The sequence below is a fragment of the Hesperophylax consimilis genome, chromosome 4 (assembly GCF_061612785.1).
Source record: "Hesperophylax consimilis isolate HC1 chromosome 4, BYU_Hcon_1.0, whole genome shotgun sequence".
NCBI classification, from domain to species: Eukaryota; Metazoa; Arthropoda; class Insecta; order Trichoptera; family Limnephilidae; genus Hesperophylax; species Hesperophylax consimilis.
This window is the reverse complement of record NC_142839.1, coordinates 3,518,360-3,539,617: the sequence shown is the minus strand read 5'-3', so window position 1 is coordinate 3,539,617 and position 21,258 is coordinate 3,518,360. Positions and strand designations below refer to the sequence as shown.

Below are 21,258 nucleotides of genomic sequence, written 5' to 3'. Positions count from 1 at the left end.
TTATTATTTAGACAGTGACTAGATTGTTGACATTCATTTTTTAAATCATTCTCTTGTATTCCTCGTTTGAAATAATTTCTTACATTTTAAGTAAGTACCGAGGTACATACATAACTTTATCAGTTCTTACTCAGAAATTCTGATTATTTAACTCTTTGCACGCGGCCGTATCAACTGTTGTTACGGCAAAAAGTCTATACTCACACGCGGCTGTATCAACAGTTGATACGGAACTTTGACGGCCGATATTCCCGCTCTCTTTCGTCATAAATGTATTTCTGGCTCACTTGGACATTTGTAGAACTATCACGATGCTGACATCTACAAGAATTTCTCAAAAATAAAATTGTATTTCATAAAAAAAGATCGATAACCAAGTGCGCCTCTTCGCGCCTTTTAGTCCTTTAGTTTACATTTTTGTCAACGGATGGCGTTAGTACTAGTTTGTCATTCACAACTTTTCATAACTAAGAATGATAAGTGATCATGGTGTCCCACTTGTGTCTATAAACACAGTGGCCTAAGTACACACACACCGAGAGTGGTTTATTTATGAAGCCGAGTGAATGGCGGGACCACATTCAAAAGATACCGTACGTATTTGTATGAAATTTTATGTTTTTGTTTTTATAAACATCTAAGAGTGTGGACACACGAGGATTTGTTTTCATATTGTGGAGAATAATCTGTTCTGTCTATATGGTCCAATAAATCATGCCAGAATGCTATAATTTGACATTTAATTGCATGCATAGGTATTTGAAAATATGTACCGCGTACGGGTATAGATAAAACGGAGCAAATTAACGCGTTCAAAAGGTTAAGCCATGTCTCCTGTTACACTTTCGTTTGAAAAAACATTGATAAAAACACTACATTTTGTGGACATTTAGATCATGGCTACAAAATTTTTTGTCAGATGTTTTAAATAAGTCGCTCGAGACCCGAGTATAATATATATATATATACTTTTCTTTTTTCCAATCTGTGTTGTGAAGACATCAATGTATTAATAATAAATCACATCAAGTGTGTCTTGCCTAAACATAAAAAAATTAGTATCATATGTATATTTTGTTATTTTCATATAACAATTATCTTTCTGTATAAAATTTTAGTTCTGTAGCATAGGCATAGTACAATATTGAATTGCTTCTGCTCTGACTGTCAGACTTCACTGTTTTATACATAATACTTTTTAGCATATTGCGAAATTCTAGTGTAATAAATTTTGTCGGGTAAAAGTAATATAATACAAAGTTATTTCAACAAGATAAATATTTATTCAATCAAAAATTTTTATAAATAAATATAACTATATGCAACTATAAATTAATTTGGAATATAATCACCTACAAAATAAATCTTCTGTAAATGGGTTAAATTGTGCTTTGGTTTTCTTTTCTTGCGTTTTCTCTTTTACTATGTTTGTGTCTCTTGGTACTGATTCCAATACTATCTTTGGAGGGATCGAAGTCAATAAAGGCCCCGTTACTGGCCTTTTTTAATTTTGGATATAGTTTATTGAAAGAAATTATACCAGGGCTGAATATTCTAGGAGTCACTTGAAATACGCCTTTGGGTTCAGCTTTGACTTCATTTGGTTGCAACACCGATGTTGACCGCAGGATACTGGCCGTTTCTCTATCCCAGGCCGTCGGTTCGATATAACATCTTTTATTACCCACTGATTTGCTCTGTTTAGGATCCTGCCAATAAACCTTTTCAATGACCTTCTCAGGTTGTTTTATGTTCTTGGCAATTTCTTTGATTGGTAAAGAAGGTTCATCTTCCAACTTACAACAGAATGTTGGCGATTTGTTTTTACTTTTGTGGTGCTGTCTCTCTCTTTTTTGGAAGTGCTTCGATTTTCGTTTTGTTTTGCCAGATGTTTTGACTAGTAGTCCAGATTTAACAATAGTTAGAGGTTCTTGAACATTAACATTTTCTAGAGATTCTTTATTCTCTAATTCTGTATCTTTTGCTTGAAGACAGTCTGCACTTTGAGGTTTTAACCAAGCCATTAGGTCTGTTATTATAGGTCCAGAATAGCCGTCGGGTACTGACTCATCCACTGTGTCGGATTTCTGTTTTATTTGTGTTGTGTATTGCATTAACGGCTCAAGTGCTTGGCTCGGTGTCAGATGTCTCTCTGGTTTGGTGGCTCTTTCGACCTTCTTCTTTTTGAATATTCTCTTTCCACTGATGGAAAGCGTTAAGCCCAAATAGGCTGGTGCTTTTGGGATAACTTGCTTATAGGCCAATTCAAACATTCCTGTATCTGCTTCGGGGTCTAGTTTTGTATCTACAACAACTGAAACAAAAATATTCAGAAGATAAATTATCCATAGTGAAGTGATGGTTCCTATGTAGTTTTCGGTTTGAATCATTCTCTAACACAAATAAATATCGCACAGTTAAGCATCCGAAGCATTATTTAATGTCAAAAGTTATTACAATTTTTTTTTTATAGTATTTTGACACTTTCTAACACTTGGACTGTTTTCCCCATCTCTATTCGATAATTTCTCTGAATTTTCTGGGTTCATATTTAAAAAAAAAATTTAAATTTTAAATGAAATATTTTGCAGTGGAACATACTTTAAGATATTTTGACATTCGATTGAGCAACATAAATTGGCTTACATTATTAGCTTTGTAGCTTTACAGCTTGGAATAATTTTAGAATAAGAACTTTTGTCATGAACCTTTAATGATATCCTCCAAGCACTGCGGGCATAACCTAGCTGTCACGCTTGTAGTGTGTGCGAGATCTGGACTGGAGTTGATCTCAATGAGCCAGGGGGTGAAGTCATCCGTGAGCATGAAGTCCGCTCCGTACAGCTCAAAACTATTCTGTCGTCTGTCCATGGAGTCTTGGGAGGCCAGCATGGAGCCGATGAGGCACTCCCTCATGCCAGGATATATCTTCTCGTCCCACAAGTCAGCTTTACCAATTTGTCTGTAAAAGTACAAGTTTGAAAGCTTTTATGAATAAAAAGTAAAATAATAATAAAAATTAAAGCTTTCACCATTAGCCCTAAATTCTATCTTTTAATACGCATTTCTGTGACCGTTAATAGCATACTTTGACAGTTCTAAAGGTCTATTCACATCTACCGGCACCGTACATGGCATACACTACACATTCATTGCTTACATTATCTACGAAGATATTGTCATAATCAGCTTGTACTCGCATCTGTCACAGACAGTGTAGGTATTATGTGAATACATACTTGCATCTGTATTGTGTCTGCCACGCAGTGTGTCATTATATTTGAATATACCTTGATTTGTGTAAGCTGTAAAGACATATCTTATGTAGCATATTATGCCAGCATATCCGGATATGTTTAAAAAATCACTTCTCCGGCTATTACTAGCAATTCTGGAGAAACTACATATGGTAGATTGTATACTATTTTTTTACAATATATAAACACATTATCTGGTAAGACTATACAGTTTACAAATAGATAATTTTGCAAAAACAAGTAAGTTATGACGAAAATAGAATCAGATGGCTCACTGCGACAATTTTGCAGCAGCACACCAAAAATTAATGACCACAGTAACGCATTTTAATAGATGGACTTAGGTCCCAAATGATTTCCATTGGATTCATATGGAATTTTTAATGAATTGATAATTCCTTTATTTTAAAATTACATTAACTTGGGAATTTCTGAGTTTTTATATTGTTTAAGATACCATCTTTATGTGGTAAGTGCGAAAATCCTTGGCCCAAGCCGAGGGTTCATGGACTCAGCCTACTAAAAAAAATTATTTCTTCATTTGCAGCAGATATTTATTGATGTGACATTATCATTTAAAATAACACAATAACTTCAGGGCAGTAATTGTACTCTACATAAAAAGCTACGGTTCTAGTTCAGGGCAGTGCAATACTCTGCATAAGAAGCTACGGTTATAGTTCAGGGCAGTGCAATACTCTGCTTAAGGCGATGTACTACGTTGTGTAATATTTTAAATCGAACCGTTATCAATAACACCCCTTACGTAGATGGCGATAAGGTTTAAATTACCGCTTAACACCATCCGCCTGTTTTGATTTATGGAAGAAAAAAACATGGCCAAAAAGTGCCTTTTATTTTATTTTGTGGATGTTCAGGCATAAATATTGAATTTTTTTCCGATCATTTTATAAATAACTTGATTTGCCACATTATACAATAAAATGATAACTGAAAATGGGTTCGTAAGTAGGAGATTTTGAACTTTAAAGCAGTTTTCATAGGCCTTATACATTATTTTTTTCTGGGCTTATAAAAAGACTTATCTAAAAAATACTCGATTATTTCGAAGGCCAGGATGTATTCTACTCGCAGTATTTAATTAAAGCATCTGAAACATTTCTAGGCAACCAAATTTTCAAACCAAAAACACATCATTTTACATTACTACGTAGTGCATCGCCTTAAGAAGCTACGGTTATAGCAAAACCCAGTCCGCATTTTTTTTTTTTTTTTTAATTATATATATACATAATAAAAGTGGTATTTACAAAATTATTGTTTTATTTTAAATATATGTTTTTTACAATATTGGCTATATAATATTTGCACTTAAACTACTGCTCTTGTAAAAGATCACCCTTCAGTTGAAAAGTTATTTAAATTGACTTTAGTAAGTTAATTCCCCACCTGCCTCTTCCCTTCCCCTACACTTCTGTCTCATAATAAAGTTTTAATAAAAAGTGTTTTATTATCTTCCTTTTTTGTAACAGATAGATATAAAGATATCCTCCCTGGGATCTCCCATGCTGAGGATTTCATTTACATATTATTAAAGTTTAGTAGTATGGATAGTATAAGGTAATTATAAATTAAATTAAATAGTGTTTTTTATGAAGTAAAAAGTACATCATTACATGGCGTTCTTTTGTTCAGTTGAATGGTTTCGGTTTCGGTCTGCATTTGGTGTCTTTTTTTTTTTTAATATAGGAGACAGTTGACGTAAGGTTCCCGTGAGCACTTAGTGCTATCTCCTATTCTACCTCATTCCTCCGAACATGTCGTCTCCCACCCGGCGTGCCGCTTGAAGTTCCGAAAGCCCTTCTGGGCGGAAGGAGAGAGGCTCCTCCGATTACCTCTCACCCCAGAAGATAGGTGGAAACATGAGTGGAAAACGGCCAACATGGGAAATGCCCACCTCATACAGGACCCCACCAAGAGACAGCCTGGGTTCTTATTGCCTCGCAAAACCTGGCCCGCCACAATAGGTTAAGGCCTTAAAGAGTCGGCGATGTGTGAATGTAGTGCGGTGCAGACCATCGTACTTGAGGTCAATGAATGCCCACTCCATACATTCCCCGGCGGGATTGATAAGGTTCATATGGCGACGCCTGAGGCCCTAGAATGGCTCGCAGACCTAGATGTCCCCCTCTGACCCCCCACCCAATGTGTCTTCTCAGGTATGTGAACTTTGTTCCCAAGAGAGCCGGACATTGGCACCAAAGGTGAATTGGAGCCTCTTCACATTTCCTGCATCTGTTGGTGTTTTCCACTCCCAACAACTGCATGTGTCTCCTGAGATGGAAGTGTCTCGTTAGTAGTCCTACCGTTCTATAGGTATACTAAGTTCCCTCTTGGAACCCTGTAAACAGACCCTGGCCCCTGTTCCCTCCTTCATCTTGGACCCATCTGTGAACCAGATTAGTTCCTGTTTGTGGGTAGGGTCTGGAACCGTGTCCCATTCCCCCTTATGGGGCACGTCACTCAAAACTGCTGTCTGAAGAAGTATCCAGCTTGTTTGCCGTCCTGCCTCATTCCAGCTGTTGGACTAAACGCCCTCAGTCTTGTTTTGATCTCCATGTGACTTTGGGCAACTTGCCTCTCCATTGACCTTTCCATTGTAACCTGTAGACTGCCGCCATCACCGCCCCCTCTATTTCTAAGTTTAGTGGTGGTAGATTCAGCAGCACTCCCATGGCTGGTATTGGAGTGGTCCGCATGACTCCTGTGATTTCTCTGCATGCAAGTCCCTGTATGTGGTTGAGTGTGGCCATCACTGTTTTCAGTGTTCTTCTCCTCCACCAGACCAAGGCTGCATGCATTATTCTTGGTTTTACAACGGCTGTATACAGCCATTGCATCATTTTATGTTTGAGTCCCTGCCGCAGATTCGCTTAGTTGCCCACATTAGAGCATATGCCTTTCTGCCTACAGTTTCTAGCTCAGTTTGCCATCTATGATGACTCCGAGGTACTTAACGGTGTCTGAGGATTCTAACTCCTTTCCATAGAAGGTTGGATTGCTCCATCCCTCCGTCCCTTGGTGTAAGTATATTATCTATATCTGAGATCCCTATGTTTTAATTTTCGCAACACTCCCCAATTCTTAAATTTTCTATTCAATTCGCTATTCACATTAAAACAACACTTTGATTTCTCGTTTTTATGAAGTAAAATGTATTTATTGTAAACAACATTTTTTTTTCAAATATTTTGACATTCACTCTTCAAGGGTATAATATGTATAGGCCATACTTTCAAATTGTGGAGAGAGGGAAGGTGAATTTAAATATATGCATTTTATTTAAATGGGCAAATTACAAAGATTGTAGTTAATTTCAGACTTAGGAGGGATGAGATGTTGAACAGAGTAACGGTTTTAGATAAGGCTTGATAGAAGAGAGGATATCTGTTTAGAGACGGACACCTAAAAAATATGTGATCTAATTTCTACTTATAGACCACAGAAAGTACAATCTAGGGAGTCAAGCACGTGAATTTTAAAAAGATGAGAAGGTATGTAGCAATTCTCATTTGAATGAGGAAATTTTTTGTTTTGAAAAATGAGAGAATTGTTGAAACCGCGGTTATGTTGGGAAAGTCTTTTATATTGAGGCATAGCAAGCTCCCTTGGATTATCAATATTATTAAGTACTTAAATATTTACCTCAAGTAGGTTTTGAAAGTGTGACAGTCCCACATATTTTCATCCGGTAATGCCTTATCTCTCTCGTCATTGTTCTTGTATCTGGATTGCACTGCATTGTTGGTGAGATGTACCGACTCGTGGTAGTTGGTAAGATTGAACAGTTGAGAACTAAACCTCAGATAACTGTCCCTGCAAACAGAAATCAAACAAGATTACTATGTACATTCGATTGTCATTTCCTAGTGGTGTGACACATATAACTTACTTGTACATCCAAATGGTGAGTGGTTGAGAACTTGTTATTAAGAACCACTGCCTTATATCAAATTTAGTGTTATACACAACCAATGGGTTTTCTGTAAAAAAATCCTTGTGTTATATTGTTTGTAATTTTTTTTACAGTTTAGAAAAATGTTGCCTTACTGGGGTACCCAGTAAAGTCATGTACTCATAAACATGAGTATCTGTCTCAGGTCAAAACATAATAAATAGATACCTTAGTTCAAAGATAACATTTGTCAACAGTTTTAAACATAATAATTTGTCCCAGTAAATCGAAAAATAATTCATTTCACTGTTTTGGTGGTTCATTTGTGCTTAAGTTGAGTTATCATGGCTACTGAGCGTAGCGAATTTTTTAACTCAACCGTTTTGAAATTTATCTGTTAATTTGTTTGTGCATTACGTTTTTGAAAAACTGCTGCATCCACTTTATTGTTCTTGCAAGCCTTACTTTCAGTAGATGGCTACCTTTGAATATGGTTACCTTGGTTCATTGAAGATTACTTTTTCAAATGTGAAATTGTCATGTTTATTTGGACTTTCTTATTTGCATTTTTTCAATATTACGGTACTTACCTGCCTTAAGAAAGTTTGAAAAAATTTGAGGTTTCTTTGGACAAATTGTATCATTTAGGTTGGTATTTAAGTACCTTCTTACAAATCTTATTATTTCAGAGGAAATTTTGGTTTTGATTCGTTATGTAAGAGAAAATTAGAAACATATTTTTTGTGTGCAGGGTCTACTGTTCATAGAACTACTGGTATTAAGTAAACAAGATACATTTGTTAACTTAAATAAGATGAATGTGAATATTGTTGTATTAATCAATACTTTTCCACTGAAGTGAACATTGGTATAGAATTGTCTCTTCACTCTTAACCTATTGTATTTTAACATTGAAATGGAAGTGAAAAACAAATGGATAACCCACCAATATATTTCTGGACAACAAATCGGGCTTTATTAGCCACGGTGGAATTGGCTATTGCAACAATCTCCTTGATGTTATTCATCAGGTGGATTCCCCGCCCCCGACATTTATTTCCAGGCTTGACAATCCAGATATTCATCACACCGTCCAAATCCATCTGCGGGCAATGCTTTCTCAAAGCCTTCAACACTTTTCCTGCTCTCTGGTAATAGTCGCTTAAACATGTTAAAAATTCATTGAAAATGCGTGACAAGTCAGGGAGGGCGCCCGCAGACCAGAGGCTTTAGTCACGGCCACAGTTGGAAAACTATTCCAAAATTCACACAAATTCAAAATAGTTTCCCAACCAAAATGTCCCTCGTGCACCTACATGGATGTTTGTGCTCGCAACTGTTGCAACACAACTGTCTCCGCAACTAAAGTCTCATCTGCGAGCGGCTTTATTAAACATTTTGGAAGGTACATAAGTAACTTTGTGATGGAAAGAAAAACTAACTTTCTGTACATCACCTTACTTTATCTAGTATAACCTTACATTCATCGGGCAGATATAAAATACACATTATTATGAGTGTGATACAAATACAATTATATTTATCGGAGTTGGTGCGACTTGTTTAAATAATGGAAAATTACAAGGAAGACACTGGGAATAAGGAGAGCCCTTCAGCCCTTAATAATGAGAATGGAATCGTAATAACCACTTGAACCTTTGAACATCTCATATAGCCCCATCCCTCATATTACATTCCTGTTAAGAAACCCTGAAAATATCTATTGCATGTGTTGCTTTTGTCTTTCTTGCACTTGCCTTTATCAGCTTTTATTACATTTTGTATCTTATACTCACAATATGTATATTATATTAATTTATAAGGCAAAGATGTGCCGAAACCGTGTTGTTAAACAAAAATAGTATTTATTTATTTGAGTGTGATGTTTTCTTCTTTATGGGTGGTACTTCAGAAATTTCAAATGGCCTCTAAAATTACAAGCCCCATTCTTCACATTTTATCTGAGAGACCTTATTTACAACAGTATGATATACATTACCAAAAGACAACATCAGAGTCGTTATAAAATTTATCATTTTCATGAAGAACCAAATAGTGATGCGTCAAAAAATGATCCCACTCGTACTCCCAGACGTGTTGGACAATATCTTCAAAATCATCAATATCTTTGTGAGTAACGAAGCCCAAGTATTCTGTCAGACGGCTGATGGCGAATTCGATAGCCGACACGGGTATTTTTCCATTGGCTACGCAAAGGCCATCTTCACCCTTAAAGTCATATGTATTGACCATCCACTTGAGTAGTCCCATGCAAGCCGTGAGACGGAAGTCATCGACAAATTCATCCAGCTGTTCTTGCATGTGGATGTTGTAGCAGCGCGGGAAGCAAGTGTAGGACACCCCGGGCTCGGTGTACCAGTGCATTTGGTTGATGGATTGGCAAAGACCTTCCTTTGATGTAAAAGTTGCTCGGGAAAATCTGCAAATATTTTTTAACAGTTTTATGGAAATGGTTCACATCATGAATATGATTATAATATTATATGTCATGTGGATCTGCCTTCTGTGTTTAGAAAAAAATCACTATTTTGTTAAAAAGGTTTTTTGCAAAAGGGGGAATGCTGTTGCCCAGATATAAATAAATTGATTGAAATTATCCTGCTTTGTGCATTATTTTTATGAGTGGCAGCCATTTCGCCTTTTGATGGAAATTAAAAAAAAAAAAACAAATCATGACAAAAATCAATTTTATAAAGGCTGACTGGAAAATCATAGTGAAAATGGAAAACTTTACTATATACCTAATTTGTCACTTAAGTTAAGTATGGTTCAATTTTTTTTAATACCTTTACTTACTGCATATACCTACAACTTAGATGAGAACTAGAACCTAAAATTACTCAAGGGAGGGCTATTAGGAATTAGCCAAAGACAGAAATTTCAACCAGTAAAAAGGACACTATTTAAATATATTATGAATCTATGTAGTGTTATCAAATTATTTTTTTTAGAATTTAACAGCAGTTTTTAATTACACCGTAAAACTTATTCACAAATAAATTGTTTTTTTTTACAAATTGAATAATAATATTATTCAATATATAAAAAGAAAAAATTGAAACCCATAAAAGTTTTCAATCAATAACATTTTATTTGAAACTAAATAATTCATATTTTTTTACTACACATACGAGTAGGACATAAGTATTTCAAAGACCGGTCGGTGGCCGAGTTGACATCGCGCTTGGGTCCCACCCAGGCGTAGTGTGTTCGATTCCTCGGCTGGCTATGTCCTCCATCACAACACAAGCAACATATTCAGTTTACTGTGGTGGTAGTAGGAGATTTTCAAATATTGTCAGGTTATTCGTAACCCGGGAATGTTAGTCTTTCTTTAAAAAAAAAAAAAATTCCAACGGTTGCTCCCAGCTCATGTATCATAATATTAGATATAATTGATAGGTATGTAGTTTTCTTCCAATAATGAGATGAAACGAAATTATTATTCATGGCACATTGTTATGGCAGTAGTGTTATTTGGTGTAGTGCCAAATGATTCTACGGCGCATGCTCTGAAATTAGCAATTTTCTTATGATGTTATCAGAGATGTGCAAAATGGGTACCCAAAACCATTTGAAATGCAAAATGGAAATGGGTCAAAACTTTTCCATTTGAAAATGCAAAATGCAAAATGGTTTTTAGAAAAGCATTTGAAATGCAAAATGCAAAATACCTATTTTCAAAATACATTCAAAATGCAAAATGGTTTCTCAGGTCAAACAATTAAAATAATTATAGAATTTTTAAACAATTTTGTCATTTAATAATGGACATCAATGTAGAACAAACATATTACATGATGGTAAATCCAAAAACACCACGACTACAGATTATGAAATCACAAAAAATTTGCGCGGGAATAATGTTGCCAACGTAAAAACATAGACTCTGCTATCTAACATTTAATATTACAGCGTCATGGCCCCATGTTCAGTATTTGAATCAGTATTTTTTGAAATGGTATCACTCAATTGCCAGAGCTTCTACCAGGTAGCAACTGGACAAATGTAAATTATCTCTCATAGCGAGGTTGAGGAACGACTGATATTTGAGGCTTATGAAAAAAAGATGAGTGGAGATAGTAGGAAGAATGTTGCAAAAATGCATTGAGAAAAGCATTTAAAATGCAAAATGCGAAATGGTTTTTAGAAAAGCATTTAAAATGCAAAATGGAAAATACCCATTTTGCATTTCCATTTGAAATGGATTTATTTGAAATAAAGCACATCTCTGGATGTTATGAAGGACAAGTGAAAAAATGTCCGAAGGGCTATTTAAAAAAATTCGCCGGTATAATCTGATATCCAGTGTTACCAGTAAATTAAAATTAAATAAAAAAAGTCGTCATGATAATTTACCTGCCGTTTGGAGGTTTTAGTTTTCATGGGATTCATATAAGTTTCTAGATAGCAACAATATAATTCTGCGTATACATTTGCGAGCCGAGCCTCGAATTATGTGAAAGGAACGAAGCAACCGCAAGCGGCGTTTCGCGCCATTTTTCTTTTGCTCCGTTCCTTTCCCATGTATTCGCGCCATTCGGTGCGTAATTTAATTTCTGAAAATTGAATAAGTTATGTAGTAGAAAAATCATGTACATGTCTACTTAAAGATTATATAAATTGCAATCATGCAACATGCCAACTTGTGCGAAGTTCACGAGAAATGAAAATTAACCATAAAAACAGAAAATAGGTAACTAAATAATATTTTACGTGACATGTGTTTGCCCTAACTAGTAACCTATCCCCTTAACATCGTGAATATAATTAGCCCTGATCGCAAAATTTCCAATCCCTTCATCGTTGAATATTTTAACTGAATATATCAATATATGATAATCATTTTAATTTTATATTGTATATAATTATTATATAATTCTAATAATTGTGGCATTGGAAAAGCGCTTCGAGAAATGAATTCATTTTGTATTTCTGTGATGTTTTATTTGTATCTACCTACTTGCATATACGGACAAGTGTTGCGAGACCTTATTATCTAAAAACATCATAATAGGTAGGGACCTACTATATCCCATCAGCTCAATGGTTTTAATCTTAACCTAGATTTTTGTAACCTTGCTAATGTTCAATAAAAAAATATTTGCTTTGTAATGACGTGACAAAGCATGAGCGGAAATTAAAATATCTGAACGCAAGTATAATAACATTTTTCGTGTATTCTAATGCACAATCTGCCTGTAAGTACCAATTTCATAATCTTTTATGTAAGTACCAATTTCAGCGAGTTTATTTTATTATAATGAAAATGCATTCTCATTGTAAACTTTATTGAGCGCATTACATAAAAAAATCGTTGAGAAATATTTCCACTTTAAAAAATATAGCTTATAATATAATTTTTCTGAATTTGAACCACATTTTGGAAACCAATCATTCTTTTAATATAAATAAAGGGTTACAAAAATTACACACGAGTACAATGGGTCTACTATTAGATATCTTTGAAATTAGAAAATGTGTTAAAAGTCAATTAAATAACATTAATTACCAAATATTTTTATAAAATAGCGATCTTTTAAATTTAACTGTTTTCAAATTGATACGCATGTTGAAAATATTTTAAATTCTGTATTTTTTCTTGTTGTTATTTATACATCTTAGTTACTATTTGATTCTATTATGTTAAACTATAAAAGCTATCGGTTTTTACATAAATGTGCTATCTATATTTAAATTCTTTAATTTGAATTATCCTGACGAAGAAGCTTTCAAACATGTATATTATTTTTAATTAAAAGTAGTGTAAGCAAAAGTGTTTCATTTATACATAATATAATTTTACCTGCTAATTAGCACATCAGGTTTAACCAAGAGCCAATCCATTTTTTCTCGTTTCGATGTCCATAAAAAATCAACGGGCTGGTTTTCCAAAAGTTTGTGCATAATCAACTTTTCACATTTTGTTTTGGACAACTTATCAGCTTCACTCAAATTTTTTTGGGTCTGATCCTGCGAAGGGAGGTCATTGGTAACTGCATTTAAATTTGTGGTATATGCTTTTGGGGAATCGAATTTTTGAATCCATCCTCGTGATATCAAGGCTCGTCTTATTGCCGAAAAGCCTCCCCCTTTAATGAGGAACACTTTTTTTTCCTTGATTACTGTTTCAGACATCCTTTTTAGTTCTTTCCATCGTTCTTTACTCACGAGGTGACGGTATATCTGGAGATTTTCGTTAATTGATGTTGGACTGTTACCTTAAAACAAATATTCGTGAGCTTTTTAAAAACAAAGAGACTTTTTATAGAAACACAAAATACCACTTAAAAACGAACAATTTGTCAATAACAGGCGGCGATGTGTCAAATGAATTATAAATCATCACTTTAAACCTTCACCATACCGTAATTAATCTGTAAACTGATTGATTAATTGCGGTTATTATTGGCGTACCAACACGCGCGAAAATTACTAAGTTCGAAAAAAAATATTTTTACATCGCATTAATAATTTTCTTTTGTGATTGACATTTTAAACGGATCACAGAAATTAAAAATGTGACGGAACTATTGAATAAATGTATTTCAAATAAAAACAAAACATGTTCCATTAACCTGGAGAAGCAATTTTCCTAACAGGAATAGAGTGTGCGCTCTGCGGCCTCGCAAGACCCTTTTTCTGCTTTTCCTTTTCGAGGTTTAGGTCCGGTATAACTTCCTCCATATCCCCCGCAATAGCCATATACTGAAATATATACCCGAACCTTTCACCATCTAAATTTCAACCCATATTACCAGATTAGCACACATCAGAATCCGAAATTCGCGCGTTCTTATAATTCAAACCAAATTCTGTTAGGAGCGCGTCATAGCGGCCCGAAGCTCACCATCGTACTGATTTTTGCACCAAAAATCCTAATAGTAAAGTGCAATAACCCAGTTTTAATTCAGGCTACATAATGAAAGTATTTTCCAAGTTCCGCACGAAGCTTTAGTGCATTTCCCCACCTGGTACAGGCTAGCTGACGTCACAAACCTTGGACTGAACTGGGAATACATACAAGGAGGTCGCCCGCGCCATAGGAAACCGTTGTTAGGGCATGGGAACTTTGGAAATGCGAAGACAAATGACGGCAAATTCCGTTTTACATTTTCATTCGAACTTTAATACCGCGAGAGTCTATTTATAATAATTAATTCGTTTAAGTGGTTACCGAATTTGGGAAACATATTCAATATGCTTCAGTTTGTTACGAATTTGAATATTAATGACAATAATTAATTTAATGTTATTATTACTTTATATATTGTTGACATGCTTCAGTGCTTCCACGAATTCAGTGGGTTATATAAATTACATTTTGTCTTCTAATTTGCGCGTATTCCATAAAATGATCGAAGTACCTCCTAATTATAATACGTGTTCTGTAGTTAGTAGCTTCGCAGATAGCAGGTGCATTATAAGTTCATACTAAAGTGACAAAAACAGTTTCCGTTTTATAAGAGCACATTCATTTTATACATTTATTTGCGACTGTAAAATAAAGTTGTTATTTTATCTAAAAAGCGTTTCAGTGCTATGAAAAAACTACATAATAAAAAAATCGTAAAACATAATAAATCGTTCATAATATACCTAAGTATGAATATATTCAATATCATTTTTTTTTTAATTTGAATTGGATACCAGTAATCAAAGAACGTACGAATATTTAATGTAATACTTGCTGAAGTCCCAGAGGCGTTTGCAGAGTTTTTTCGAAATTTTATCTAGACAGTGACCTTCTCTTGTTTTGAAGGTCAAGTGAGCAAAATTTCATCAATCTCGGAATAAAACTGCAGATTTGTATAAAAATCAAGCAAACGCCACCTGCCGTGAGTCCGCCACAGACATTCTCCTTTAAATAAATATAAATAAATAGAAGATAGATAGAATATAATGTATTATTTTAAAAATAAATATTGAAAACAAACGTAAAGTAGGTTGCATAAAATAAAATCTCTGAAAACCTTTACCATCCCAATATTAGTTTAATAACTTTTTTATTCTCTTTCAGGTATGTTTTTATACGTCACTCAAAAATAATTTACTATTTTACCATGTCTTCCAAGATTCTTATCAGATTATAATTAAAATGTTCACAAAAAATCGCATTTGAATTTAGTTATTTTAAAACTATTTTAGTGTGAAAGTGAATATCGACATCGTTTCTGAAATAATTTATGGGTGTACGTAAATTGCCTTAAGTAGAAATAAAATAAGTACCTATAGTTAATTACATTGCAAAACATTTGAATTTAAATTTCCGCAATTTCTGCAATAAATTTAAATAGTGAATAATAGGACATAGTGATCACACTTTTTACATAATTAATATTTTTATCAAATCTGTCCAAAAAAAGTAAATGAAATTATGAAATTACTAATTATCATTAAAAACATTTTTATAGTCATGTAGGCAAGAACTTGTATGTAAAAAGAGCATGAAAATAGCTTATCTTTCTATTTGTAAGGTAAATATTTTTTGCTGCTAGCAAGTAAAATATATTCAGGTTAACGTTAACGAATAGCAACACTGAAAGTGACATCAAAGCAAAATGGCGGCAGTAGTTCTCTGTGTGGAGCGATGTCGTGCTAAATTAATGTTTTCGACCACGTTCGGGCATTAATTGAGAAGTTTACATATGATAAAATTAGAACAATATTTATGATGATAATAGTTGTTGTTATATATTTTCTCTTGACGTGTTTTAGTTAGTTTTCTCGATAATATGTGCGCCTATCCCACCTGAGGAATGTTAGTAATTTTCAGTGATTTGTGAATTTGTCAGGTGTTTTCTATAGTGTTCATTTTATGTTTATTTTGTGTTGAATCCGATATGTTCAGTTTTTCTTTCGGTCAGGGTTCATTATAGTGCAGTTCATCTTCGTGCTCCAAGAACAACTACATGTTCCACACGATTGTTTTGATAAACTGTGTTTATTAGATTTGTGGAGGTCGGGTGCCCTGGTCACAACCGGCCGGAGTTATGGCCTTTAATGAGGTTGGTAATCTTATTTGATTTATATGTTTGCATCCATATGTCTTTTCAACGAAGGGAAACGTTTATTTCTTGAAACGAATCGCTACCATCGTGTTGACGTTTCACAAAAATTTGCAAATGTCAATTATTGTCAACAATATTTGGTTGCTTGCATAACATCGCAATTTCAGTTGCTCGCGAATTTTATGAGCTTGTGGCACTTTATTTTCTGTAATTTTTGGTGTTTACAGCTTGTATCATTATAGTTTTGGTTGTATAATGTGAATGAGCAGCTGTATATAAATTCGTAAGTAGGTACCTCTACCCATATTTTATTTTTGAACTGTCAAAAAACAATACATGACTTTTTTTATTACCTTTCTCCGTTTCTTCCCACAGTTTATTACATATACACCAAATGTATATTACGTCAACTCTAATTAGCATTGTATTGACGAGTCATTGTAACTTCCTTATTCACCGTGTACTTAATAAGGGTAAAAATAATAATAGATTCCTGGAAAGGGTCTTTTCCTAGATATCATTTTACCTGCTTTTAAACCTACTGGATTTTTGCCAGAAAGCGGATCAAAATCACAATACACCCAGTACGTGATGTTATTTTTCAATTATAAAAATAAAATATTTACGTTATCATTTAGTTGATGATGCTAATATTTATACAGTTAGGTAAGTATTAACATTTGATTCAAGTTCTTCAATTTCTAAGTAAAATTGAGTCGAGGACATCACACTAATATACTTACTGCAAAACCAATAGTGGCCTCTTAAATGAAGTGGAAAAATGAATAAAATCTTGTACCATAACAAACCTGTTTTTGTGGTCCACCTTCCCTTGCGGAAATCCTCCGCAAATAATAATTCTCCCCATATTGCAGCCATGTTACATTGCAAATAATGTTTCACAAAACCCAAATCACATCTATTTTTCAACAACCTATTAATTTAAATCACGATGAAAGAGAAAGCGGACTTTTGGCCCGGAGATCTGTATGCCATTATTTCAAAAAGTCCCTTGCGGAGACAACATGGCACATGACGTTTTACGCACGAAAGCTTGTACTCAATATGTTGGAAACTGTGTTTCCTCCCTCCTACAACCCTCTTCAAGACCCAGGTTCATCCCTTCCTTTCCTTAAAGATACCCTCCACACTGCATCCTTAAATATGGCCTCATATGTTTTTTATGTGATTACCGCACAAGTGCCCAACTGTCCCCAGCTGTCCGGAACCAGTAGGACCATGACATCCCTATTAATTTGTGGGTATGCTGTGATAGAACAGGTAACGAAACATGGGTAAAGCCATTTCAAGCAACGTTTCCAAATAAATTTTTCACCGGAGCTGTTTATCCTATCTACCACTTGTATGGAGTAAATAAAAAAATATTAATTATATTAATTGAATGGCCTTCGTGGTTGAGGGGTATGGCTATCGACTAGCAAGCCGAAGGTCGCGGGTTCAAATCCCGGCGTGCGCAAATAAATTTTTATTGATTGATTTGTGTTATTTCTCAATTTAATCATTTAAATAATATAAGTTATAGTTGCAGCACGTTCCAGAGTGGAAGATATTCTCAGTATCACCCTGGTGTAGAGTTAAAGAGAAACTTGTTAAAAATCGGTGTAAATTGGGAATGCGGGGGCTTAAAGGCGGCGATACACATGCCTGTAAAATGGAACAGTAGCTTACATGCAAGTTAATGGCATGTACAAGTTACTGGCGCAATGAGAATACACATGCAAGTTAAACTTGCATGCAAGTTGCGTTCTTGCATGCCTGTATTTGCAAGACGTATACACATGCCAGTCACTAGACAGTACGTGTCTCAAATCACTCTGAGACTGAGTAGTCTCAAGCTTTTTGGCAATGGAAAACATTCGAAGTGAATTAAATATCATCGTATTGCAATTGGCAGTACAATGTGTGGCTAATTTAATGAGAGAAAAGTCGCGGCGAACAACAGGTCAGCTACTGGCATGCCCGTACCTGTCACGACGTTCACACATGCCGGTTTCATAGCCCCCCTCGTCCCCTCCCTCAACTTGCATGCCAGTAAATCAAATGTTGTGCAATCTACTTGCAAGGCAGTTACAAGGCAGTTACTAACTTGCATGCCTGTACCTGCCTTGCAAGTAGATTGCACAACATTTGATTTACTGGCATGCAAGTTGAGGGAGGGGACGAGGGGGGCTATGAAACCGGCATGTGTGAACGTCGCGACAGGTACGGGCATGCCAGTAGCTCAGTCTCTCATTAAATTAGCCACACATTGTACTGCCAATTGCAATACGATGATATTTAATTCACTTCGAATGTTTTCCATTGCCAAAAAGCTTGATACTACTCAGTCTCAGAGTGATTTGAGACACGTACTGTCTAGTGACTGGCATGTGGATACGTCTTGCAAATACAGGCATGCAAGGACGCAACTTGCATGCAAGTTTAACTTGCATGTGTATTCTCATTGCGCCAGTAACTTGTACATGCCATTAACATGCATGCAAGCTACTGTTCCATTTTACAGGCATGTGTATCGCCGCCTTAACGAATATTTTTTTATTGGCTGCTATCTTTTTGCATGCTCGCAAGATTCTCCCCGAACTAAATAGTGTCTTGTATATATATATATACAAATATCAATTTTTTTATTGCATTATTGACTTTTCTGCTAGGCTAGGATGAATATTTTATCACTGAAGACAATATTAGCAATTTGAAACAGAAAATTCAGAAAAATATACGGTTGTATCTAGGGATTGAACCCAGGGTGTTAGCCCCAGTGCAGAGCAATGGCTAACGTAAGCAATTTCAAAAATAAAATATATTATTACCATTTGTTGGCTCATACTAATACTAGTTTAGTAGCATGAATTGCGTGGTGTTTGCCTTTGATTTAAATATCTCTGATAGAGAAAGAACAAATACTTACATAAAATGTTAATAATATTGACTCACCTCAAGAGACCTCTGGCTCTAGCTCTAGAACTCAAGATAAAGCAGGAATGTGTGATAACGCCGGTGATTGATGTTTATGAGAGACCAAACATGGCGACGTATGAAAGGTGAGTACATTTCTTGTCAGAATTGCAAAATAAATAAAATTCTCTTTAAGATGCTAATCAAAAGATCAACGTTTCGTATAAAATTATTATTGTGTTTTTATCATTGGCTCTTTGCTCATGATACGAAGCTATTTTTGTAAAGTGTTTAAAAGATATAATTTTTATTTTGTATGCTCTTGTGTTTTTAATTTATACTGCCATTTTAAAAGAGAAATGAATGATATCTGCTCTGGTCTTGCTTCATATCGTTTGAAGAAATAAAAATAGAATATTTATAAATACCAAATTGATACACTTGCCCTAACATTAAATCTGGGTATTATTTCGATGAGCTGGAGGCAAACCACGTTACCATATTTTTGGCTCCTGGAGTGATAGAGAATGCTTTGAATAAACTACGAAATCTGTCTTATATTGGCCGCCATAAAGCGCACATTGAAATAACAGGCCCTGAACAGAAAAGTAAGGCAAAGTTTTGCCGCTGTCCTTTGTGGGTAGGGTTGCCAGATGATAATTTGATAAAGGAGGTCTAAAAAGGAGGATTTTCTGTAAAAGAGGAGGACATTCAGAAATTAAACGAATTTTTTATATTATTTTACTTTATTTTAATCATATTTATCTGAGCTGCCAATTTTGGAAAGAAGTTCTTGGTTTTTTAACAAATAATTATAAAAATCTTCACATGTCATGTTTTTGAAGTTGTATTGAGTAAGAATTAAAGATTTAACTGACTGCACACTTAGTCTATTCCTCTCTTTGCTCCACTTTGCGTTATGCGTTATGTGCGCTTATACAAAAATAAAACTCGCAGATATTGAGCAGTTATGAGAAACATTTAATGTTTTCAACACTTTTAAATTAGATTGTCCACTGCTCGTGCAACTTCAAATCATAATATGCTTCATCTTCATCTGATTTTGATTTAAGAAATGAAATCAAGTTACAAAATTGATCGTGTAGCTTAACATCGTCAATCTCTACACCTCTGATCAAAGATATTTGAAGAACGAGATGTGCTATGAGCAGTTCATACTATGTGGAATTGTTTTGCCCAGTGTCGCCGGTTTTGTTCACCAATACTACTGCACACCTCCGCTTACGCTAAGGTATCCGCACTAATACATAGAACAGATTTCTGTGCGTACACGTCCCGATAGTATTCAAAGTACCCTAATTAGGTAGTACTCCGCCTACGGCCCGGCGGCCAACATAGCATATCTCGTTCTTCTAATATCTTTGCCTCTGATTTTCAACAACTCAATGCATGAAACTAACTCATCATATTCTAGGTTTTCGTTCTCTTTCAGCAATGTCATCCACTCAAAACATTTGAAATCTTCCAAGGGTTTTACCCATTCCATCAAGTAATCTTCACAAGCCTTGTAAACACTTAAAAAATCTCCCGCCAGTCCCGCCCGATGTTTAGCAAAAAGGAGGACTTACAGTAGGTAAGGGAGAACAAAACATGTAAAAGGAGGACGTGTCCTCCTTTTGGATACCATCTGGCAACCCTAATTGTGGGGGACTTTTCTGCGCAGGTTCTGAAAGTTAATTTTTAAACTAACCGCCGGGCGTAGCGACGTTAAAATAAGTAAGGTGGGTAAATTATAACACATTTGTAAAAGTGTCTAAATAAATAGTGTAACAAAATATTCAATTTCGGAAATAAACCCGATTTGGAATTTATATTTGTAAGTTTTTAGCCATCAATTTGCGCGCCATTGTTCGAGGACGGAATACTGATATTACAATGCGAGTTGCCTGTTTACTGTCAGATTCATTTATTGACAAATCACAGAACGGGGAGATGGTCAAGCTTAATCCCACGCTCCGTGCAAGTTTCCCTGGTCGGTTGGTCAGTTTCTTTCAGTATCGCACTCGTGGACCACCATTCAGAATCGAAACCTTTCTTGAAATGGCTTTAGCCGTGTTTAGTGCCCGGTTCTGAATGGTCAGGTACTTCCCCTTCCTTTCTCTCCCCATTCTTTCTC

General features: G+C 35.1%; 2 protein-coding genes across 3 annotated transcripts in view; one reads left to right on the top strand and one right to left on the bottom strand.

Annotated features, from left to right (window-relative positions):
- Window positions 1-1,379: 1,379 nt before the first annotated feature.
- Window positions 1,380-13,916, bottom strand: LOC149424053 (tubulin glycylase 3A-like). The gene is made up of 8 exons (XM_089631029.1): window positions 13,773-13,916; window positions 13,001-13,415; window positions 9,173-9,613; window positions 8,120-8,334; window positions 7,171-7,261; window positions 6,924-7,094; window positions 2,709-2,962; window positions 1,380-2,314 (listed from the first exon to the last, which is right to left on the bottom strand). Exons 1-8 carry the CDS (start codon window positions 13,897-13,899, stop codon window positions 1,380-1,382), a joined length of 2,649 nt encoding a protein of 882 aa, XP_089487155.1. The 5' UTR covers window positions 13,900-13,916.
- Window positions 13,917-15,734: 1,818 nt separating this feature from the next.
- GckIII (Germinal centre kinase III) overlaps window positions 15,735-21,258 on the top strand; it is a 228,214-nt gene continuing 222,690 nt past the window's right edge. For both annotated transcript variants that reach the window (XM_089651230.1, XM_089651229.1), the window contains exon 1: window positions 15,735-16,202. In XM_089651230.1, the coding sequence (XP_089507356.1) occupies window positions 16,188-16,202 (15 nt within the window). In that variant the 5' untranslated portion in view covers window positions 15,735-16,187. The remainder of the gene's footprint in view (window positions 16,203-21,258) is intronic.